At 34.8% G+C, this 26,096-nt stretch overlaps 1 protein-coding gene across 1 annotated transcript in view; it reads left to right on the top strand.

Annotated features, from left to right (window-relative positions):
- Positions 1–12,113, top strand: part of PCDH11X (protocadherin 11 X-linked) — a 112,450-nt gene extending 100,337 nt beyond the window's left edge. The window contains exons 3-4 of the mRNA XM_017516008.2: positions 5,278–7,770; positions 11,377–12,113. Of these exons, the coding sequence (XP_017371497.1) occupies positions 5,278–7,770; positions 11,377–11,421 (2,538 nt within the window). The 3' untranslated portion in view covers positions 11,422–12,113. The remainder of the gene's footprint in view (positions 1–5,277; positions 7,771–11,376) is intronic.
- Positions 12,114–26,096: the final 13,983 nt, after the last annotated feature.

Here is a 26,096-nt window from a genome sequence, read left to right as displayed (position 1 = left end):
TATGTGAAAAGACCTAATCTACATTTGATAGGTGTACCTGAATGTGACAGAGAGAATGGATTCAAGCTGGAAAACACTCTTCAGGGTATTATCCAGGATAACTTCCCCAACTTAGCAAGGCAGGCCAATATTCAAGTCCAGGAAATACAGAGAACACAACAAAGATATTTCTCAAGAAGAGCAACCTCAAGGTACATAATCATCAGATTCACCAGGGTTGAAATGAAGGGGAATATGCTAAGGGCACCCAGAGAGAAAGGTTGGGTTACCCACAACAGGAAGCCCATCAGACTCACAGCAGATCTCTCACAGAAACCCTACAAGCCAGAAGAGAGTGGGGGCCAATATTCAACGTCCTTAAAGAAAAGAATTTTCAACCCTGGTTTTTATATCTGACCAAAGTAAGCTTCATAAGCAAAGGAGTAATAAAATCATTTGCAAACAAGCAATTGCTAAGAGATTTCATCAACACCAGGCCTGCCTTATAAGAGCTCCTGAAGGAAGCATTAAACATGGAAAGGAACAACCAGTACCAGCCACTCCAAAAACATACCAAATGGTAAACAGTATCGACACAATGAAGAAACTGCATCAACTAATGGGCAAAACAACCAGCTAGCATCAAAATGGCAGGATCACATTCGCACATAACAATATTAACCTTAAATGTAAATGGGCTAAATGCCCCAATGAAAAGACATGGACTGGCAAATTGAATAAAAAGTCAAAAACCATTGGCGTACTGTATCCAGGAAACCCATCTCACTTGCAATGACACACATAGGTTCAAAATAAAGGAATGGCGGAAGATTTACCAAGCAAATGGAGAACAGAAAAAAGCAGGAGTTGCAATCCTAGTCTCTAATAAAATAGACTTTAAACCAACAAAGATCAAAAGAGACAAAGAAGGGCATTACATAATGATAAACGGGTCAATGCAACAAGAAGAGCTAACGATCCTAAATATATACGCACCCAATACAGAAGCACCCAGATACATAAAGCAAGTTCTTAATGACCTACAAAGAGACTTAGCCTCCCACACAATAATAGTGGGAGACTTTAACACTCCACTGTCAATATTAGACAGATCAATGAGACAGAAAATTAACAAGGTTATCCAGGACTTGACCTCAGATGTGGACCAAGCAGACCTAATAGACATATACAGAAATCTCCACCCCAAATCCACAGAATATATGTATTCTTCTCAGCACTGCATTGCACCTACTCTAAAACTGACCACATAATTGGAAGTAAATCACTCCTCAGCAAATGCAAAAGAATGGAAATCATAACAGCCTCTCAGACCACAGTGCAATCAAATTAGAACTCAGAATTAAGAAACTAACTCAGAACTGCACAGCTTCATGGAACCTGAACAACTGGCTCCTGAATGTTGACTGGATAAACAATGAAATGAAGGCAGAAATAAAGATGTTCTTCAAAACCAACAAGAATGAAGATACAACGTACCAGACTCTCTGGGACACATTTAAAGCAGTGTCTAGAGGAAAATTTATAGCAATAAGTGCCCACATGAGAAGCAAGGAAAGATCTAAAATCCACACCCTATCATCAAAATTGAAAGAGCTAGAAGAGCAAGATCAAAAAAACTTGAAAGCTAACAGAAGACAAGAAATAACTAAGATCAGAGCAGAACTGAAGGAGATAGAGACACAAAAAACCCTTCAAAAAATCAATAAATCCAGGAGTTGGTATTTTGAAAAGATCAACAAAATAGATATACCGCTAGCCAGACTAATTTAAAAAAAAAAAGGAGAGAGAAGAATGAAATAGAGATAGCAGAGGGTAGGGAGATTGAGGAGGGATAACATTGAGAGAAATACCCAATGTAGGTGATGGGGGGATGTAGTCAGCAAACCACCACAGCATGTGTATACCTATGTAACAATCCTGCATGATCTTCACATGTACCCTAGAACTTGTTAAAAATAAAAAAAGAAAAGAAAAGAAAAGAAAAAAGCACCTCTTTCCAGGGAACTCCTCTTTCCAGGGACCCTCAGTTCTGTTAGCCAGGTTATCAAGCTTTCAAAATCAAGTGTTGAATGACAAAAAGGATTCTTTTTTTTTTTTTTTTTTTTTTTTTTTTTTTTTTATTTGTTAATTTTGTTATGTTGCCCAGAATAGAGGGGTGTTGTGATCATGGCTCAGTGCGGCCTTGACTTCCTGGGCTCAAGTGATCCTCTTACTTCAGCCTCTGAAATAGGGAGGACTACAGGCGTGTGTTACCATGCTCAGCTAATTTTTTAAATTTTTTGTATTGATGATGTCTCTCTAAGGTTCTAAGGTTGGTCTCAAACTTTTGGGTTTAAGCAATTCTCCTGCCTTGGTTCCCCAAGGTGTTGGGATTGCAGGTGTGAGCCGCTGTACCTGGCCAACATTCTTCTTTATCACAATCACTTTGTTACTGAAAGTACCTTATAGGCTATAGTTGTAATAGATAAATTGGGTCAATTTTTAAGAAATATCATTTTACTCACTGGAGATTATGGTAATGCCATGAGAATGGTAAAACCCGGATTTGTTTTTCTTCTATTATGCAACTTTGCTACATGTGCTAGGCCATGGTAAATTAAAACAGTATTACCTTAGAGTCCTGATTTGGAGCAATGACCATTTATAGGCTTAGCTGGTCATATCACCCATTGTGAAATTACATGTGAAAAATGGATCCTGCTTTAAGGGAACAGAATCTGGCTGGTCTCCATGCTTCATGCCTTTGTTCCCAGCACTTTGCGAGGCCAAAACTGGTGGATCATGAGGTCAGGATCCAAGACAAGCCTGGCCAAGATGGTGAAACCCCATCTCTACTAAAAACTACAAAAATTGGCCTGGTACAGTGGCAGGCACCTGTAATCCCAGCTACTCAGGTGGCTGGGGCAGGAGAGTTGCTTGAACCTGGGCAGCAGAGGTTGCTCCTTTTTCTAGTAGATACAGAAAAACATATGCCCTTTATCAGAGTCATAAAGAGTTCTATGCAACAGGTTTTTTTAGGCAATTAAAAAAAATTCAAAGTTCTGTTTCCTTAAGACAAAGAGCCTGAGTGCTAAGCCTTCTTTGTAATTGACAAAAACCCTAAGATGTTTTCTTCAAGAAAATTATTATTATATATAAATTTTTCTCCAAAGAGTTAAAATGTTTATACTGATAATTTTCTTGAAGAAAGCATCCTGGGGATATTGTCAATTATAAACAAAAGAGGGTCAGTACTCGGGCATTTTAACTCTCTGGAGAAAAAATTATGTTTTCACAACTAAACACTTAACCATTTATCCAATAAAATCTGTAATTTTTCAGTTATTAATTTATTTCTTTCTGACTTTAGAACTTGGAATCATCTGACTTCTCTTTCTAAAAACGATTATCACAAGTACTTGATTGAATGACCATCTTTTTCTCTAGAAGATATCATCCTACATGAGTCATAGTGGGCTTAGTGAATAGACTTGTATTTCTATTTCTATAGTCATGATTCTATAATCTCATTTGATCATTCCATCAATGTATGGCTTTATAATAAAGTATTTTGTTTGTAAATAAAAAGACTACATAGGCAATTAGAAGACAGGTAAATTTTTAAAAGATAATGTGATCAAAATATATTTGTAAACTGATTATATATTCTAGCAATCTCTGAAATTCTATTATTATTTATTAGGTTCTAATTTTTAGGATCGTGTTTTAGACAGTAGTATGACAAAACTATAACCTCAGATCTTATCCTGTTCTTTCATGACACAGCACATAAATAAGAGACCAATAACTGATCCTTGCCACATGTCCACAACATGTATGTTAAAAAATGTGGTAGATAATTAAAAATTATTTAGATGTACATATGTGTGTGTGTGTGTGTGTGGATAGATAGATAGATAGATAGATAGATAGATAGATAGATATTCATAAATCACCTCTGAATAGGAATCTTAAGTTCTTCTTCTGATCTTTTCTTCACACCCCCAGTATCTTTTATCTCATTCATCTCTGTCATAGTGCTGCAAGTAACACTGGACAGGAATCCTCCTCTCTCATTACTCCTCAGCGAGCTGGCACAATCACTATGTTTGTGTGTAGGGATTATCTTATTATAGTTCAGGGAGGAGACTGTTTTTTTAAATATTCCCATACTGTGACTTTGTGGGCATGAATTGAAAATAGGTCCTATCCCAAGATGTCTTTCTCAATTTCAGATTTGACCTGTGAATTTTAGTTCATTGTGCTTGCATGTTAACAAAAAAAGTTAAGAAAATAACGTTGCATTTTTAATCTCTGAGATAATTTCATTTCGATTGTGTGTTCCTATGGGAAATATTGAAATTCGGCGTATTTTATATAAGTTTATATTTTGACCAGAGTTTGGTTTTTTCCCATCCGCTAAAGGTTTTAGCTGTATTTATTAGATATGACACTTATGATGTTGTCTTGGAGGAATATTTTTATCTTGGTGCTTACTTTGGTACTGAAAAAGCATCTTAGACAACTGAAATCTACAGCCAAAAATATTTTAATTCATTTGGAATAATCTTGGATAGTTCGCTTATAGCTTCGTTTATCTTGTGAAAATTTAGTGACAATTCTTTTTAAAATTCTGTATACTTTTTCCTTTTGAAAACTTAAGTAGTTTGAAAACCAAACATTGTATGTTCTCACTGATATATGGGAGCTAAGTTATGAGGACACAAAGGCATAAAGATGATACGATGGACTTTGGGGACTTGGGGGGAAGAGAGGGAGGGAGGCCAGGGCTAAAAGACTACAAATATGGTGCAGTGTATACTGCTCCAGTGATAGGTGCACCAAAATCTCACAAATCACCACTGAAGAATTTACTCATATAACCGAATACCACCTGAACCCCAATAACTTATGGAAAAATAAAATAAAATAATAAATTAATTTAAAAAACATATAGTTCACATAAGTGAGTAACATTTATTACCATAAAATGCTACAGTCTGAAGCCTCCCTCCCCCAGAACATCTTCTAGCACAGCTCTCTAATTTTACAAGTGTCAAGAAATGTTAAGTAACTTACTTGTAGTCACAATAATTGTTATAGGCAGAGTTGAGACTTAGAACTCAAGTCTTCCGACACCTGTTTCTGAACTGATCCTACTATGTTATGTGGCTTCAAGAAACTGAAAATTGTTCTCATCACATAAGCTAACATAAGTTAAATTATATTTTATTATTCATATTCATATATTAATTTATATTAACATAAGGCAATTCTGTTTCATTGCATGTTTTCCAGGGTCAAAACGTTTTTGGCCTCGATGTCATTGAAACACCAGAAGGAGACAAGATGCCACAACTGATTGTTCAAAAGGAGTTAGATAGGGAAGAGAAGGATACCTACGTGATGAAAGTAAAGGTTGAAGATGGTGGCTCTCCTCAAAGGTCCAGTACAGCTATTTTGCAAGTAAGTGTTACTGATACAAATGACAACCACCCAGTCTTTAAGGAGGAGGAGATTGAAGTCAGTATACCAGAAAATGCTCCTGTTGGTACTTCAGTGACACAGCTCCATGCCACAGATGCTGACATAGGTGAAAATGCCAGAATCCACTTCTATTTCAGCAATCTAGTCTCCAACACTGCCAAGAGATTATTTGACCTCAATGCCACCACTGGACTTCTCACAATCAAAGAACCACTGGACAGGGAAGAATCACCAAGCCACAAGTTACAGGTTTTGGCAAGTGATGGTGGATTGACTCCAGCAAAAGCAATGGTGCTGGTAAATGTTACAGATGTCAATGATAATGTCCCATCCATTGACATAAGGTACATCATCAATCCAATCAATGGCTCTGTTGTTCTTTCAGAAAATGCTCCAAGCAACACCAAAATTGCTCTCATAACTGTCACGGATAAGGATGCAGACCATAATGGCAGGGTGACGTGCTTTACAGATCTCGAAATCCCTTTCAGATTAAGGCCAGTATTCAGTAATCAGTTCCTCCTGGAGACTGCAGCACCTCTTGACTTTGAGTCCACAAGAGAATATGCCATTAAATTACTGGCTACAGATGCTGGCAAACCTCCTTTGAATCAGTCATCCATGCTCCTCATCAAACTGAAAGATGAAAATGACAATCCTCCAGTGTTCACCCAGTCTTTCGTAAGTCTTTCTGTTCCTGAGAATAACTTTCCTGGTGCACAGTTGACGAAAGTAAGTGCAACAGATGCAGACAGTGGGCCTAATGGGGAGATCAGTTTCCTGCTAGGCACTGATGCTCCACCTGAGTTCGAGCTGGATCGTCGTACAGGCATGCTGTCTGCAGTAAAGAAACTAGATAGAGAAAAACAGGAAAAATATTTATTCACAGTTCTGGCAAAAGACAACGGGGTGCCACCCTTAACCTCCAATGTCTCGGTCTTTGTAAATATTATTGATCAGAATGACAATAGCCCAATTTTCACTCACAATGAATACAATTTCTATGTCCCAGAAAACCTTCCAAGACATGGTACAGTAGGACTAATCACTGTAACTGATCCTGATTATGGAGAGAATTCTGCAGTTACTCTCTCCATTTTAGATATGAATGATTACTTCACCATTGATTCAGAAACTGGTGTCATCCAACCAAATATTTCATTTGACAGAGAAAAACAAGAATCTTACACTTTCTATGTAAAGGCCGAGGATGGTGGTAGAGTATCACGTTCTTCAAGTGCCAAAGTAACCATAAATGTGGTTGATGTCAATGACAACAAACCAGTTTTTATTGTCCCTCCTTCCAACTACTCTTACGAATTGGTTCTACCATCCACCAATCCAGACACAGAGGTCTTTAGGGTAATTGCTGTCGACAATGACACTGGCAAGAATGCAGAGCTTCGTTACAGCATTGTAGGAGGAAACACAAAAGATCTGTTTGAAATCGACCAACTAACAGGCAACATAACACTGAAGGAGAAATGTGTTGTTACAGACCTTGGTTTACACAGACTGTTGGTCAAAGCTCAGGACTTAGGACAACCTGATTCTCTCTTCAGTGTTGTAATTGTCAATCTGTTTGTGAATGAGTCACTGACCAACACTACGCTGATTAATGAACTGGTGCACAAAAGCATTGAATCACCAGTGACGCCAAGTACTGAGATAGCTGATACATCCTCACCAACAAGTGACTATGTCAAGATTGTGGTTGCAGCTCTTGCTGGCACCATAACTGTCATTGTAGTTATTTCCATCACTGCAATAGTAAGATGTCACCAGGCACCACGCCTTAAGGCTGCTCAGAAAAACAAGCAGAATTCTGAATGGGTTACCCCAAACCCAGAAAACAGGCAGATGATAATGATGAAGAAAAAGAAGAAGAAGAAGAAGCATTCCCCTAAGAACCTGCTGCTTAAATTTGTCACTATTGAAGAAACTAAGACAGATGATGTTGACAATGATGAAAACAGAGTCACACTAGACCTTCCTATTGATCTAGAAGAGCAAACCATGGGCAAGTACAATTGGAGCACTACACCCACTACTTTCAAACCTGACAGCCCTGATTTGGCCCGACACTACAGATCTTCCTCTCCACAGCCTGCCTTCCAGATTCAGCCTGAAACTCCCCTGAGTTCAAAGCACCACATCATCCAAGAACTGCCTCTTGATAACACCTTTGTGGCCTGTGATTCAATCTCCAAGTGTTCCTCAAGCAGCTCTGATCCCTACAGTGTTTCTGACTGCAGCTATCCAGTGACAACCTTCAAGGCACCTGTGTCTGTACACGCCAGACCGGTAGGTAACCCAGATTTCTAACGTAACTTTCTAACTATATTTTTTATTATTTTCAGTTGATGTAGAACTTTGCAAAATCTATTGACTTCAAAGAGGAATCTAAACAATCATATTCTACAGATGTATCCAAATAGATATACGGATTCCTTTAAGTTTGGTAGAAGATGAGAACAAAATAACTGCTGTTTTAGGAAAATTGGATGCAGAATGATGAGTATAGTAGGGGCAGTTTTGTCTGTAGATGGCAGTATGACAATTCTTGCTACAGAATATATTAGAAAAACTTCAACACAAAGGGTTGTAGCCCTGTCCTCAGTACCATTTTTGTGTGCATGAGGATCAGAATAGTCTGGGCTAGATACAGCACAGTAAAGCTTTTCAGAATTTGATAAATAGCTCTAAATACTAATGATGTTTAGAATCCTAGCTTCACTTGGGAAAATTAGTGGTTGTTCACAGAAATTCAGCACCAAAATAATCCCCCCCCCACCACCCACTCTACCAGGCCTTCAGGTCCTCACAAAGAAAAGTGTCATTTTCAGATTAGGAACTCAAAATTATTTTGGTTCATCAAATCTACAGTCATATAATATAGCAAGAATGGAATTAGAAAAATGAAAGCCTACTCACTCTCATCTTTAAACCAGAGAATGAAATATATATGAGGTCTCTAGATAGCTATTTAAATATTTGCATATTGATTCAACGTATTTTGAGCTCTTCAGAAGACAGTCTTAAAAGATCTATTTTGGAAAATAAAATGTTTGCTTTATCTAATGGGCACAAAGAAAAATGTGGGCATGTTAAGACCCAAGAAATCGGTGCACGATAATTTAAAACCCAATACATTTATGAAAGCAAGAGTTTATCCAGTGCCTTTTATCAGTGCTTCATGGAGAAATGAATACAAATTTATCCAGAAACTCATAAACATTAAATGATTTACATATGATTATTCCCCTTAAAATGACAAGCAATGGAATTTACCTACATTTTTTTCTCTTGAAGTCATGCTATATGTTGACTTTATTATTTTGTCTGTGTTAACTCTTAAGAAGGTGGTAATCTAAGTTTCAGGGAGTAAAGTATTTTGAACAACTATTCAGGCTTAACAAAATGGTAGTAATGTGAAAGTCAAAATGGATTTTCTTTCACCAAAAGTTTGAGATATTAAAGAATTCTACTACATTCAAGATAACAATGCAAATAATTTATCATAACTTTGGAAATGGGTTTAAGAATGGAAGTCATTCAAGCATAAGCACAGTTAAATAATACAGTAACATTTACCTTGCTCTCTGAACCACACAGTGAACGTAAGGTACTAATTCAAATGTGGGAGCATTTTTGTTACAGTAGGTACGCAATTAAATGCTGTTTCAAAAGGTAAACTAGAAACCTAGTGTTTGTATAGTTACTGTTAGACTTTAAATGAATTTATGCTGCAGTCGTTATTTCTACAGTTTGGATGAATCCCATATTTTACATAGTTAGTGGATCTGGGATGGGCAACAAACATAATAGACGTCAAACATCTCCACAGGGTGTGTTTTTGTTTATATTTAACTATTAAAAAGGGCAGTCTCATTTCGTAATTCTTATTGCTATTCTGCTTACTGGATACGTTTCTTAGCACAAAAGTATCTTTTATGAGTAACATGATATGGTTTGGGTATAATAACATTTTTTTTCCTGGGTTTAATATGTGACTTTCTTTAAATGTATACAAAGAGTGGGTTTGTGAATTACAGTGGTAGATCATCATTTTTAATAGAATGAATGAAGTTAATTAATAGAGCAAGTTCTGGTTTCAGTGCTTTGTGAAGGCACAGAGATATTTTATGAGCTAGACTAATTTTACTTGAGTTTATGAATACATATTAAGGAGGGCATGGATGAAGAACAAAAAATTGAAGTACTTTTCAAATATCCTCACCTTTTTATTTTTAAAAATATGTTATAATCCTAAATCAATAAAATTAATAAACCATTTTCCATGATGCATCTTATGTAACTGAGAGACATTTTCCTAAACATAAGAATTAAGCAAAATACAAAAAAGTAAATGCTAATGACAGTCAGTTATTGGTTGTTATTAGGTTTTTATTAACTAAAAAGACTGTTTTAGAATCACTGAATTCGCAGATGACTTACTTGATATTTTTCACATCTTAAAAAATAAAGAAATTACATACTTTGTCATTGGTTCACAGTTGCTTCATATTCATTTCTAAATATCTTCAATACATGAATTGGTGAACTTAGGCAGAATAACAAAATAAAAACTAAAAATAATTTGAATCTTGACCTTTTGTGCTACATTTGTAATGTTCTTTAACTTTTCTATATACTCACCAATTTGTGTTTAATATTAGGGTGTTCACTAATGTTGCAGAATGCTAGGAAGATACATGAACATTGAAAAAGAAATTATGTATTTAAAAATTCAAATACAGTAGGTGTCTTCTTTTTAAAGAAATATCATACAAAATGGGAGAAGTGACAGCCAATACAATACAAATTCATTGTTCCTTAAGGAAATACTTAGAGTGGAATAAAATATTACTGTTAGCAGAAGGCAGAAGTATTCCAATTTATCTTAAACAGTTAGAAATGCATTTTCAAAATGAGGGTTTGGGGATATTTACAGTTAGTTCATTACTCATCTGAATAGAAACATGAAAGTGGAATATAAAATGGTTCTAGTAGACTATAAGAGACAAGGGAATTCATCTGAAATTTTATGTTTTAAAAAGGCAATCAAATACTTTCTCCTTCTCATAATTTCTCATTCTCTTTGATCATGAGATGTTTTGAAAATATATGGGACATTTATTAGATAGAAGTGCATATATTGCATAAAGCCATCTATATCTGGGGAATATAATGCTCTTCTTTGGCATAAGTTTCTACATGTATTTTGGAAGGCATTTTTGCATGTATTGTAGTAGAAATTTTAAAAACATGAAATTTGAGAGGATGAGGCTTCACATTATTTTCTATTACCACCTTCCAAAGCAAGCCAATAGTAATTGGTTGGTATGACCCTAGAGAAACCATAAGTATAAATAATTATTTTAAAATCTGTTTTGATCAATGTCATATAAAAGAGATAAACTGCCAAAACCAAGTCTTGTTTAATACAATTCTCCCATTAAATATCGTGAGGACTATACATGTAAAAAAACAGAAGGGAGAATAAAAATGAAAGTAGAACTTTTTGAGGGTCTTCCAGTCACTGTCTAAGACATGTGTTTGGGGTATATCATTTCCCAAAAAACAAACAAACCTTACAAATTTCCATGATTTGAGTTAGAATAGTCTTTCAGTTTCAGAAATGAGGTGAAATGAACGGTGAAAACTTTAGAGAGTTCTAATTCATGCATGAAACTATGCTGTAGACATGATACATGGATTTGAAATGATAATTGCAGTCTGAGTTAGCTTGGAATAGGATTGGTATTCGCTATTGTAAAATTCAGTAACTTTGAGTCTGTGCATTTATATTTTGCTAATGTGAATTTTAACCATGAAGCATGCTTGGCAAATAAAACGCCTAGAACACAACCATCTGATTTTGATAACGTGTTATTTTTCTTGTCCTAGACTGATTCCAGTACATCACCTATTGAAATCTGCACTGAGATATAACTTTCTAGGAACAACAAAATTCCATTCCCCTTCCAAAAAATTTCAATGATTTGTGATTTCCAAATTAGGCTAAGATCATTAATTTTGTCATTTAGATTTCCCATTGAAAGCAAACAAACAAAAACCATCTTAAAAATGATGTCCCAGTGAACCTTGTTTTCTTTAGCTGTAATCTGGTAATGGAAATTTAAAATTTATGCAGTGCAATAACAGAGTTCTCTCATGCTGTTTCTCTGTTTGTTTGCTCTGAATGTCAACAGCTGTGATGTAATATAATGCTGTCTTGGTTAATATATAACACTTATGGTTAATATATCAGTCATGAAAACATGCAATTACTTGCCCTGATTGTTGAATAATTAAAACATTATCTCTGGGAGTTTGGAAGTGAAGCTGAACTATCCAAGCTACTCTCTGAAAAGTATCCAGGGCAAGAGATTTTTTTTAAGACCTCAAACAAACAAAAAACGAAACCAAAAAGCTCTGGTTCAGTTTTTTGAAAATAACGTTACTGAGAAAATCACTATGATTACCCACTTCTCTGCTTAAAAGTTGAATGATAGAAAATGATTTTACTAGGTTTTTATGTTGGTTGTAATCATGCTGTTCCACTCCTTTTAATCATTAAAAAGCTATTTTTTGCCGGGCGCTGTGGCTCACGCCTGTAATCTCAGCACTTTGGGAGGCCGAGGCAGGCGCATCACCTGAGGTCAGGAGTTTGAGACCAGCCTGGCCAACATGGCAAAACTCCGTCTCTACTAAAAAATACAAAAATTAGCCGGGCGTGGTGGCAGGCGCCTGTAATCCCAGCTACTCGGGAGGCTGAGGCAGGGAGAATTGCTTGAACCCGGGAGGCAGAAGTTGCAGTGAGCCGCTATCACGCCACTGCACTCCAGCCTGGACGACATAGCGAGACTCTGTCTCGGAAAATGAAAAAAGGAAAAAAAGTTATTTTTGTTGTAATAGTGTTTTCTTTCTCTATAAATATTTTAAAATAAAGAAGTCCTTTCCATTTTTATCTGTCAAAAGGAGAATGTAAAGTTCTTTTTACTCCCTGATATTTTGAAAAAAAAGTATAATGATATTTCTCATATTATGAAATAGTTCCAGTCATATGACGGTGGAAATAAGGATTTAGACAGGAGATTTCGAATAGATTTTATCTCAGTTTTGAAACTACCTAGGAAAAATGTGAGTTTGCTAGAGTTACTTATTTAAATAAGTCTATTTTATTTCTCTAGCATTAAATTACTAATTCTATATCATTTATTTAATTTTTCCTTTAAAGTTAACTCTTCACAGTAAGTCAACTAACTCATTTTCTACACAAATGAGAAATGCCTCATATTTTGTGTACATTATGTTTTATTGAGGAAAGAATGACATGTTCCAGTTTTATGCTATATTCTTAAACTATTTCTGACTTACTAACAGCACTAACGGAGATTTTTAAAATCATGATTTATTGGGATAAAAAGGGAGTACAAAGGACCCTTCTAATGACTACATAACATATGCTTCTTGAATTTTTATTCAAATGTTAATTATGTATCATTTTATCTTGAAAAGTGTGAATAGGATTTGGTCTGTTGTGTATGTACATTAAAATTAGTGTGTTAATTTGAGGTGTTCTTTGATGTAAAGGTATATAGAAAAGTTTTATGCTCTGTTCAGTATTTCAAATAAGTGTAATTCTTGGTTATTTAATATATAGGTAATATTTTAAACAAGTTTCTGTTAAAATTTAGCATTTCCATTAGCTCCATACAGAATCCCTTGTATTTCCAGTGATGTCAGTTTCCTTGAATGTACATGCTATCTGGTTGTTTCAACATTACTTAGTGGATCATAATTATTGTGAGTGTAACTACTTTTACTGGTAATGTGAGGTGTCATGTGAGTTACAATATTGTGTTACATACTTATAAACAACTGTTGTAGGAAAATTGCTTGAAATTAAAAAATATACCTTTGTACAAATTATTCACATAGAAAAAGTTTGCAGTTCCTCCCTTTTATTCTTGATAAATATTTCAGTTTATTTCAGATCATTCCAAGGAATGTAAAAATTGAGCCAACTTAGTATATTCCTAAAATCAGTGCCCTGCAGGTAGCAAGATATACCTGGAGTGGAGGTTTCCAAAATCTAAAGTCTCAATTTAATTTTGAATAAAATGAAAAAGCCCAGAAAAGTGAATCAGAAGTTGAAATGTCCCATAGTAAGCTGCCATGCCTTCATGATCATTAGTGTATGTAATTTTTATACAAATGCATTTGCATTTTGATTGCTCGTGTCGTAACTATCCTGGCTTTTCCTTTTCTGCACCCTCTGAACTAAGGGAGAATACCTCGTTTTTCTTCCGTTTCAGTGAATCTTTCCTTCATAACTGTAATGAGTAAAGGTCCTTATCACTCCTTTGTATATATGAAGATGAAAATTCCTTGAAATAATTACCCAGAATCTCTTTAAAAGCATTCTTCGATGTTTTGATGAGTGCTGTATTTGAAGAAGATGAAAATAGACACTTTATTTTTAAAGCTGTGACTCCATGTCTTAGAATGCAGTGTCTCTGAGAAAGGAACCTCTAAACTGACTTCTGCTTTGGGCTAAAATATTTACCCACATAAGCCAATGATGGTACTGAAATTTAACAGTATTTAAATTTGGGCCGTAGATGAAAATGAATGCTATTTTTGACTATTAACTATTCTTGATCTATACTTTGCTTTTGTTTGAGAGATTATCTCCATTTGAGAACAATACAGAAGGCATTGAAACTAGTTTTCCACAAAGGCCAGAGGGCAAAAATATCTATTTCCTTACTTGATTCCTTCTAATCAGTTGACTTGGTGGCACCTTTAATTTAACTGTCATTATTTTATTACGTTTGCCTCACAAGGTCACAGATATCTTCCAACCATTTGTGTTGTCATTAATGGACTCCTGGAATATTCTCAATGAAATGTTCTTGATGGTCTCTCTGGTTCTTATTCTAGTCATGCATAGAAAAAGACAGAAAGATAGCAAATCTTAAGCCTAGTCATCATAGATAAATAAAAGAAACTTTTAGTGAAGTTTGTCTATTAAATTATAAGTAGCCTAACTGATGAGCTACAGTGTACTGTATTCTTTCTCCCCTGCAAGCACTCAAAGAAGTATTACTTAATTTGATCAAAATCTATAGTGCATAAATTGAACAAAAAATTCTGAAAATATTATCTCATTTATTTTAATTATGCAGGTTTATTTTTAAATGATACAATATTTAAGCTATTACATTCCTGACACTATTTTTATTTTCCATGATTTAAATGGAAAAATTGTAAAACAATTTTAATCCCATTCATTCATTAATCTTTTATGTATAAGTCTGTTTTCTCTGTTGACCACCCTGTCCATGCTATAAATGAAAATGTATATATGCTTTAGAATAATTTTTAAAAATTGAATTCATATTCAATCAGTATTTATTATCCTTTTCATTTCATCATGAAATACTACTGCCCCATTTTGCTATTTTGTCACCTGTACTCCTCACTGTTCAACTAGATATTGTAATTGTATGTGTAACTACGTGTGATGTGCAGCCTAAGTGCAACAGAAATGCTACAGGACAAGCAGACCTTGAGTAATCTTATATAAATCTAAGCCACATTCCGTAAATGCTTCCTGTAGGTTCTATTGTGTAATAGACGTGTTTTCTTAGCTTTTATGAAGCTTAGTTTGTGTTTATTTTAAATATGCCTTAGCTTTCTACAATATTCAAAGTTTATGTGATAATACAAAGCTGTGTTTGTTGTATATAATTAGTAGTTTTAGAAAGAGCTACAGTGCATTTTTTTCATACATCATGGGTGTTCATACATGACATCTTTGATTTAATGTGTTTAGAATTAGGAGTAGACTTAAAATTCTGGAGTAGCTATAGGTTTCTATTTTTATGGTACATGTGACACACATTTGTAAAAAAATCGAGAAAATAGCATAAAGGTTTTAGATGAACAATTTTAAAATTATTTGTTTTTATTTCAAGCTATAGCAGTAAGTTCTTTATAATAGTAATTCTGTTTGAAGGCTATATAACTTTTGGAAGTGGTGCATTTTTAAATTATAGAATTATGCTTATTGTTTTATAATTATAAACTATACATGCAGGATTTTTTACATGTATTGAAGATTGATTTATTAAGCATATTGTTTATTTTTATAGATGTATGATTGGACAAATTTATGTAATAGCATAGCTTGATTAGTTGATAGTGTAATACAGAGGCATGTTACATATCTCCACCGTGAGATTAAACTCACCTCAGTAAAAATAGAAAGTCTTGATGAAAAAGCTTTTAGACTTTAAAATAATGCCATCTAAATGTTTTCCAAAACTTTCCTTAGAACAAACAATCTAGTTACATAATTATTTCCCTGAATTTTCAGAACCAACTCTTTTAATTTCTCCATATTCTAGATATTCTTAACCAAAATTGTTTTAACTGTTCTTTTTGAAAGGGTTAGTTATATTTAGTTATCCACCCATACACAAGTATATTGAATTAATAATAAACTTTTTTGTCAAGTGAAAAAAATCACAAATCACATTTCATTAGGTTGCAGATAGTCAAATTCACATAATAATGACAATCAAGTATTCCAAAAGATTTTCTAGAAATATTTGTATTTTATTCCTTATCCTGGAACCTTATATGTATCAATTATATATTGATTTACTTCATAACATGTTACTATTTTTTGAATACAGTTGACTTTTTAGAAAATTTTCAGTGGCCAGGCACAGTGACTCACGCCTGTAATCCCAGCACTTTGGGAGGCCGAGGCAGGTGGATCACTTGAGCTTAGGAGTTCCAGACCAGCCTGGGCAACATGGTGAAACCCTGTCTCTATCAAAAATGCAAAAATATAGCTGAGTTTAATGGCACATATCTGTAGTCCCAGCTACTTGTGAGGCTGAGATGGGAGAATTGCTTGAGTGGCAGGGGGTTGTGGGGGAGGTTGCAGTGAACCTAGATCATGCCACTACACTCCAGCCTGGGTGGCAGAGTCAGACTCCGTCTGAAAAAAATTTTTTTACAAATAAAAAATAAATAAATAAATAAAAACATTTTCATTATTTTTGGCTTAAAACTTGGAAGAAACATTAGATACAATAATGCTTTCATTAGTTAGAGAAAAGTTTAAGTAGTACTGCTCTTATTCAGTAGTAGTGAAAAGTAAAACAAAGATGCAACTCTAAAGAAAAATGTTATTTACAGAAATCTATAAAATAAAATTTAAAATATATTTATTTATTATATATCAGTTCTAACCTCAATTATAAAATCAGTGCAGAGCACCATTTCAATGATGTAACTTAAGAGAATTGATCGTAAACAACTGTTATGTTATCCAAAAATATTTTCGGTAATTCAAACATGCACCTTGAGCAGTTGTTGAGTGGCACCAACTTGAAGTAGCTAAAATTATTTTTAGAAATTGACTGGCTCTTTTGACATGTAAATATAGATGTAGTCTCATATTCAAAGTAGTTTATGGCCTCTTAAATGAGAGACTACATTTTATTATTTATTTCATCACTTGTTATTATTCAAAACTACGAATTGAGTGTATTTTTTTTGCAGAAAAATATACACATAATTTATGATGCTCAGATTAAATAATTACTTTTTTTTTTTTTTAAGACACAGTCTTGCTCTGTCTCCCAGGCTGGAGTGTAGCGGCCTGATCTCGGCTCACTGCAACCTCCGCCTCTTGGGTTCAAGATTCTTCTGTCTCAGCCTCCTGAGTAGCTGGGATTACAGGCATGTGCCATCATGCCTGGCTAAATTTTATATTTTTAGTAGAGATGGGGTTTCTCCATGTTGGCCAGGCTGGTCTTAAATTCCTAACCTCAGGTGATCTGCCCACCTTGTCCTCCCAAAATGCTGACATTACAGGCGTGAGTCAGCACACCTGACCAAATAATTACTTTTGTACACAAAATTAATTATCCAAGAGAAGCTGCTGATATCTTCCAGATGATAGTAATGGCTGTGTTTACATGATACCGAAACATCTGGAGGCAAAATACAATTTTTAATACATTTAGGGATATTTTGCTGACCTGACAAAATTATTTGACTAAAGACATAGACTTTAGTACTACAGAATGATGTTGTAAGTAGTTTCATTTTCGATAGAAAAAGACTTTTTACATGCTATATAAAGTTGTCATTATCTGAATCTAGAATAATTGATAACAGCTAACAACAGAATTCCACACAGTGCTGCAATTCAGTTTTACATACATACATTTCAGTTGTGTATAAAGCCATACACTTATTTATTTCAAAATAAACACAAATTACAGAAATGAGAGGGAATGTACAGTTAAATCTTTTTAGGTGTCTGAACTGAAAGATAAATATACCAAAACCAAGTTTAGAAGTTGATAAAGCTAATTGTGTGTCTGGAAGAAAAGTCATATTAATTTGATGTTTAAGCAATTCTAACGTATTAGAATTAAAATGGGTTAGTGTATGTGTAAGCACAGATATGTTTGCATATATGTGTGCATATTTATGTTTGTCAAATTTCCAGCAGAAAAAGTAACATAAACTGTAAACTAAAAAAAACTTCTTAAAAGATTTTGCATCTACATTTACAATGTTATTGTCCCCGTTACACTATTATTCCTTGCTTCTAAACTATAATCATCAAATATCCCTTATATCATCCCCTATATAATCTTTCATTTAGAAAATTCCTGTTGTATCGAGTACATTCTGTATATGTCCTGTGTTTTCTTCTTTTAATCAAATTGTTTGGCTGTTTCCCAAATTCTCACAGATCCAGTAATGTTAAAGCACATATGAAAAAAATTAAACTGTTTTTTGTTATCTAAGTATTAGTACAGATTCTGCTTCTCACACACACACAAGTAAAAATAAATTTGCATTCCGTAATAGTCAACTTCTGCCTAGTTGTTATAACTAAAATATATCCAAATACAAGTTCATTAAATCAATCCTTTTTATTTTGCATTGTTACATTACTTTAATTTTAATAACTATGAAAATAAATAAATAGTTCTCTGTTAGTGTCAGGTTTGCAGTTTCATATGTCTTCAACTTAATGAATTTAATTTACATCTTCATCAAATGGCTATGGTACAGATTTACCATAATTATATACATGAATACATGCCTACCTATGTATATATAAGCAAACGTTTTTGTAAACAGCTCAGTGAAGACTTTGGACTGACATAAATCATAGGTATACGATTATGAAGAGACATTCGATTTTCAAATTGAGCAATGGGTATACAGTTTGTTATCATTTCTGATTTTGAGTAGAGTTAGTACTAAGAACAGCATTGAAGAAAAGCAGTATAAAAATTATGGAGATTTAAAATACAAGAGGATTCACAATAGTCACTTTAAAAGTATTGTTTTTGCTTTGTACTTTGGAGCTGTAATTTTAAGAAAAAGAATGAACAGGTTTTTGTATGAATATATTAGAATGACTAATTATAGAGCATCTTTCAACTGGAATACATGTAGATACTAAAACCTGGTTGTATTTGATGTAATTTCAGTGCATGCAGTGTGTGTAATCTGTACTGAGTGAAATACCTATAAATAAAGTTGTTTCTGCATTCCAATAACACATCTTCTGACATTTTTTGAAGCGCTTGTTGTCAGCAGGGGCTACTAGTTTCATTAACATCATCAAGGATCCTAAAATATTTTTAGCACAGTAACATCCCCCCTTCTTCATGGTGTAGCTCTTTATCTGTGCTGGATTAACCAGAACTTTTATATTGTCATTTCTATTCACCACTGTTGTGGTGTAATTGATCTTTTTTGATTAACCCAAAACAATGAAGTAGTCATAGTTACTAAAATTTTAATTTTATGCATTTTATTGTACTGACATTTTTTTGAATATTGGTAAGGTGGTATCATTTATGAACCATGGTGTTTGATAAAACATTATTGATAATAGAGTTTGCCATGAGTTCAAACAAGATTAATTAAATATTTCTCAAACTCCTACTGTGAGTAAGGCAGTGTGGAGAAGGTCAATGGTTACAGGGAGAGATGGGGTGTAGGGGGCTGGGAATGCAGGATGACCAAGGTTCTCTCCTAGTTGCTATTAGTGTAAAAAGCCCCCTGCCCACGGAGTTGAACTGCAAGTACGTTTAAAAGAAATCACAAACAAACAACAACTTTTCTTTTTTCATTTCAGAAAATCTCCAAGTATATAGGAGCAAATTTTAAAAAAAGAAATGGAACAAGTTTGTATGGTATCATTTCCTTCCATATCTTTTCAAATCTTAGCATCAACCATACATAATTCTTATAAAATTAAAATGCTTCAAATAAATGACTAGGTCATATAACCTCTAAACATTAGTTTCTGGACACTATTCCCAGAAAATTGTTACTTTACTTTTCTTCATTAATTCTAGAAAAAATTTTAAATATCTATTTTGGACATTTTGATTGTTGTTACACCTTTGTCCATAAATTGTACTCAAAAAATATCAAAGGAAAACACTTAACCCATTTGTTGATCTAGATATAGTCAATATACAAAAGGGTGAGAGAACCACATATTGCTTTTAGGCATTTTCGCACAAGAAGCATCTCAGAGTGTGATTTCTTCAAAGAAAAATATTGCCAATATGCTATATGGCAAGAAAAAAAAAAGACATTCTTGTCTTCAATAGAGGGACATTTTCTATGGTGAATAATCACAAATCTATTAATGACTATAGCTTGGATGTGTTTGTATAGATATAAATTCTGTCATCAAAGTACTGAGAGGAAATGTTCACCCAAATAGACATCATTGTGTCTCTTCTCCCCTCTGCTGAAAAGCAAAGTTATCAATTTTGGGAAAACATGAACAGATGGAGAAACCATGGGATATCAAATGTACATATATGTATGTCCAAAGTATAACATGGCAGATCTACTCTAAAATGCGGAAACTACATATCCCTAGTCAAAACTGACTGTATGTGTGCGTGTGTGTGCGCGTGTGTGTGTGTGTGTGTGTGTATGTGTGTGTGTGTGTGTGTGTGTGATTTTAAGGAATGAACTTCTTGGCACATATATTGAAAGCAAATATACTACCTGCTTCCTAGAAACAGAACAGATAAAAATAACCCACTGAGTTCATAAGTTAGCCTTTTTTTTTTTCCTTTCTTACTATGACAGAAAAAGTATTTCTAAATTATATGTAGGAAACATTTGGAGAAATTGGGATTTTGTTTTGTTTCTCTTTCATATCTTTGCTGGACAATCTTATATCAGGAGATTCTGTAACACCAACTTTAGGAAAATACATTTCCATGGTACATGTTTAACAAAAATTCATTACTTATTTCACCTCTTTTTATAAAGGGAATGAATACCATCATGAGTAGGAAAATAATGTTTCTTTCAGTCAGTTAGAACTATAGAGAATTTTCAGTCATCCCAGATAAAATAAAAGAGGCTATTAACATTCTTAAAATAGGCAACTGTTTTCTTCAGTGCACATACCTTGGTAATAGAGTGTCATTACAAAGGGGTAATAAAGTGGAAGACTAGATATGAAGACCAAGGCTAAGGACTCAACAACATGAAAAGCGTAGCAAGAGCAGTACATTACCATATTTCTAGTGAACAAACGTTTCCTTTATATTTGCGTGGTGTTTTATATTTTTTGAAGTACTTTCATCAGGGCATTGGGAAGATTATTATTGATAAATGCACGCCCTCATTCCTTTTTAGTCTGATAGAGGCCAAATGTATGTTTTACTGTAATTTATTTCTTAGAAACAATTATATCTAAAATGAATCTAACTCAAAATGTACCATAACAGTATTCCAAATCTGCCTTAACTCTATTTCTACCTCAAATATCACTATGCTTATATATGAAATTTCAAATTTCATGGTCCATTTTTTTCTTTCATGGAGAAAAAAACACCATATCCTTTCTGATATGAAATCGAAATCCCAAGAGACAACTCAGAAAATAGACTTGCAACGTATCCGTTTTTAGGTTAGTCTGGCATCTAGAATGTGTTAGAACCCCAGATTGGCTACCACATATAGATATGGGAAGTGCTGGATGTACTAACAGATAGAGACTTGTCCTATTAACACATTAAAGAAACACGCTGTGGATCAGACCTTCTCATCCTCTGGGAACCCTTTGTGACACCATGTTCACATAGGGACATGTGCCTTCTCTCTTATATAATTTCTGTTCATCCAGTAGGTGAAAAAGTCTCAGTCACCTACAGACTTTCTGGATAAGGTGACTCCTTTTTACTCAGGAAAACAGTTTTCTTATCATGTTCCCTTATAATCCATTTTTATGCCTTTCTTAACAATGTTACTTTGTAGTATACTTCAGTCAAATCACCTGAACTCTCATTGCCTGAGCAGTGGTCACTATCCTCATCACGATGTCGATATACGCTGTATGGAAAGTAAAGTTTATTTAACCACATAACCTGCTATTCTGAAAATACATTTTTCACATTGAGAGAAGTGTAGTTTGTGTAGCTAAAGCTATGCAAGGCGGTTGAGTGTCGGCAAAAAGAGATTGAGACAGGGAGAGGGTGCTAGTGCTGAAAAGATCAAAAGGCGATCAGGAAAAGTGAAAGAGGTGGTAGGATCCAAAAGATCAAAACCATGGATTCTCTCAGACATTCCCTCAGTTTCGTCAACCTGTATCTTTTTTTCCCCCCATTTATTTATTTTATTGCATTTTAGCTTTTGGGGTACATGTGAAGAACATGCAAAATTGTTGCATAGGAACACATGTGGCAGTGTGATTTGCTGCCTTCCTTCCCATCACCTACATCTGGCATTTCTCCCCTTGCTATCTCTTCCCAGCTTCCCACCCCCCACCGTCCCTCCCCTATTTCCCCTCAACTGACCCCTGTGTGTAGTGCTCCCCTCCCTGTGTCCATATGTTCTCATTGTTCAACACCCGCCTATGAGTGAGAACATGCGGTGTTTGATCTTCTGCTCTTCTGTGAGTTTGCTGAGAATGATGGTTTCCAGGTTCGTCCATGTCCCTACAAAGGACCCAAACTCATCCTCTCCCTGCTAATGCCTACGATTGGTCATTAAACAAGTTGTCATTTCTGAAGGTTTCACATAGTCATGCCCCCAAGTTATACCACCTTCTCTCATCTCTGACAGAAATATCAAATAGACCCAGAGTGGTGGCTCATGCCTGTAATCCCAGCACTTTGGGAGGCTGAGGCAGGCAGATCATGAGGTCAAGAGATTGAAACCATCCTGGCCAATATGGTGAAACCCCACCTCTACTAAAAAATACAAAAATTAGCTGGACGTGGTGGCATGTACCTATAGTCCCAGCTACTCAGGAGGCAGGAGAATTGCTTGAACCCGGGAGGCAGAGGTTGAAGTGAGCCGAGATCACGCCACTGCACTCCAGCCTGGTGCCTGGTGACAGAGCGAGACTCTGTCTCAAAAAAAAAAAAAAAATCAAATAGTTATATATATTCTCCCTGACGTTTTCCCTTGCCCAAAGAAACATAACAGTCCAGAAAGATCTTTATATAGGTTTGATTCTATAAAGATGTATAAATACTGATATTATATGTATAATACATACTACATTATATATATGTATATATTTTGTGTGTATTATATATGCATTACATTATGCATTGCATATTTATATATTACATGTATAATATGTAATACACATAACATTGCATACATTATACGTATATACATAATACATATATAGCACATATAATACATGTATATAATACATATACATAGTATATATAAATATAAAACTAAAATGGAGTTAATAGAACTTAGGTCATAATTTTTAAAAAACTAAGAAGATTATATTTTTCTAATGGGAACAAATCTTTGTTTTCATCTTGGAAAAATATTTTACTTACTTAACTAATTAATACATTTTTTTGAGACAAGGTCTCTCTCTGTCACCCAGGCTGGAGCGCAGTGGTGCAATCTTCACTCACTGAAGCCTAAACGTCCTGTGGTCAGGTGATTCTCCCACTTCAGCCTCCTGAGTAGCTGTAACTACAGGCACCCACCACCACCTTCGACTAATTTTTGTATTTTTTAATAGAGATGTGGTTTCACTGTGTTGGTCAGGCTGGTCTCAAACTCCTGGACTCAAGAAATCCACCCACCTCGGCCTCCCAAAGTGTTGGGAGTGAGCCACTGCACCCAGCCTTAATTTATATCGAGAATGCCAGCCTTAATTTATATCGAGAATGCTCTCTAGTCTTCTGGTGGTTGTGTTATACTGCCCGACCTAATGCTGGAGTCTGTAGTATTACTTACACTTTTTATGAGACTTATTGTTTTATCTATCTTCTGCTTCTCTTTTAGAGATGGAACGGATCCTTTAAGATCATGTAGTATCCTAGTCTGCCTCTATTATTTGACAAAGGATGGAACCAAGGCCCAGAGAAAGAACTGACCTTTAATGGGCAGCTATTTTATGTCAGGTAATGTGCTAGGTGGCATACATATGTTAGTTTTTTATCTCAGAGAGGTTACAACATGAGTAAGTGGCAGAGAGAAGGTCTAAAGTTAAGTCTGATTGACTCAAATTCTCTTTCCACTACACTACCTCACAATTCTGGCAGATCTATGGCTCCCCAGTCTCCTGATTTGAAGTCCATAGGCCCTTCACTTTTAGCACTCTGCGTGGCTCACGCCTGTAATCCCAGCACTTTGAGAGGCCGAGGTGGGTAGATCATGAGGTCAGGAGATCGAGACCATCCCAGCCAATATGGTGAAACCCCATCTCTACAAAAAAAAATAAAAATTAGCTGGGCGTGGTGGTACATGCCTGTAATCCCAGCTACTCGGGAGGCTGAGGCAGGAGAATCCCTTGAACTAGGGAGTCAGAGGTTGCAGTGAGCCGAGATCGTGCCACTTTACTCCAGCCTAGTGACAGAACAAGACTCCGTCTAAAGAAAAAAAAAAATTCTCCTCTGCTCTATAAATCAACACCAAGTTCAGTTATATTTTCCCAACACTCTTTGCACCTCCCTAGACTCATTCTCTTCTATTTAAGGTCAGGTAGATAATCTGGCATATGATTATTTTTATTAAATTTTCATAAAGTTGGCAAGCACTACATTCACTCTGGAAGCTACTATTAGTCGATATTTGCCATGGGGCATAATTTCCTATGAACAAATCAGTTGGGAAATGCAAATAGCATAGACAAGGAAGTTTCTCTTCTTTCATCTACTCGCATTTCTAATATAAGAACCCAGGACAAATTCTGACGGTAATAGTTATTCAAAAATTTTTATTTGAACTTCCTGCAGATAGTGTGTTGCAAGCCCCAGCTCTGTTATCCATTCTGCCTTTGCAATCTTTAAAACATAATATGATTCTAACGTCCTGCAGTTTCATAAGCCATAGGGTGAGTTCGACATAGGAGGGAATATATATGCATCACCAAATCTAAGCGTAAAGTAATTTTGACATTAATTTATAATGAAAAGGAACATTTTGATGCATTAAATATAGCTATGAATTCCTACTTAAGTTGATTAGACATATTGGTAATGACCAGAAATATATATCAAAAATGGACCACCAGATATCTATGAAAGGTAAGGAAAATAATTTAATTAAAATATGAATTTCCAAATTAGTCAGAATGACTAACTTTTGCTTATATAATATAAATTGGAAATATATTTTGTTTCTAGATTGTGATTCCTAATTTAACTATTTAATTCATATGTGACAATTGCAACATTAATTTTTAATATTGTCAAATATATACCATGCCATAATATAAATACATTTTGTTCCAAAGAGGTAAAATTCATCACTTATTTAGAAAGCCGCATTAACTCCTTACGTCCACTTAGGGAACATACATCAAATTCCTATGCTACATTAAGTTCTGGAAATTAGAATTTGTAAAAAGGAGAAAAGGAGAGAAGGATTAATCCAGGGAAATTCTGTGAGTGCTTACTACGGCCCAGGTCTAGTGCTAGGTATACTGAGAAGCAAGGTGTGGTGGGACATCACAGGGCTTTAAAGTCAGATAGACCTTTTTTCCAAATCTGGATTTGCAGCTTTTAGCTCTGTGGTCTTGATCCTCTTTGAACCTCAGGACCTTCATCTTTCCAGCGATACCAAGATGTCTAATCAAAAGGATCGTGAGGAGGAAATGAGATAAAATGTAAAAATGTACATATCACAGCATAAAGGGAACAGTAAGTATAAGTCCTTTTCTACATAGATGAACGCATCTAATCTTCTTATGATATTATGAGCTAGATATCATTGGTATCATAATCATTTTAAAGATTGAGGTCTTGGAGAGCTCGATAATTTGCCCCAGCCCAATTTAGTCAATTTATTTTTCGTTCTTCTGTACGGAAGCTATCTCAGATCAACAGTCTAGGTGATTCTACTTTATTAACTGCTTAATTAGAGCTCACTTGCCTGGATAGGAATGTTGCTTCTTAAACCCTGCCATGTGTGTTCTTTATGGGAGCCTGAATAGAAATATTGAGTCTAGTTCTGGGCAGTAATGTAACTTTAAAGCATTTTCAGTTGTAGGTGAAGGTAGTTTTCAATACAGCTGATGTAAAGTTTTGTCTTCTTTTTTTTTTTTTTTTTTT

Source organism: Cebus imitator, unplaced genomic scaffold (assembly GCF_001604975.1).
Source record: "Cebus imitator isolate Cc_AM_T3 unplaced genomic scaffold, Cebus_imitator-1.0 Scaffold569, whole genome shotgun sequence".
NCBI lineage: Eukaryota > Metazoa > Chordata > Mammalia > Primates > Cebidae > Cebus > Cebus imitator.
This window is presented reverse-complemented; position numbering and strand designations above follow the sequence as displayed.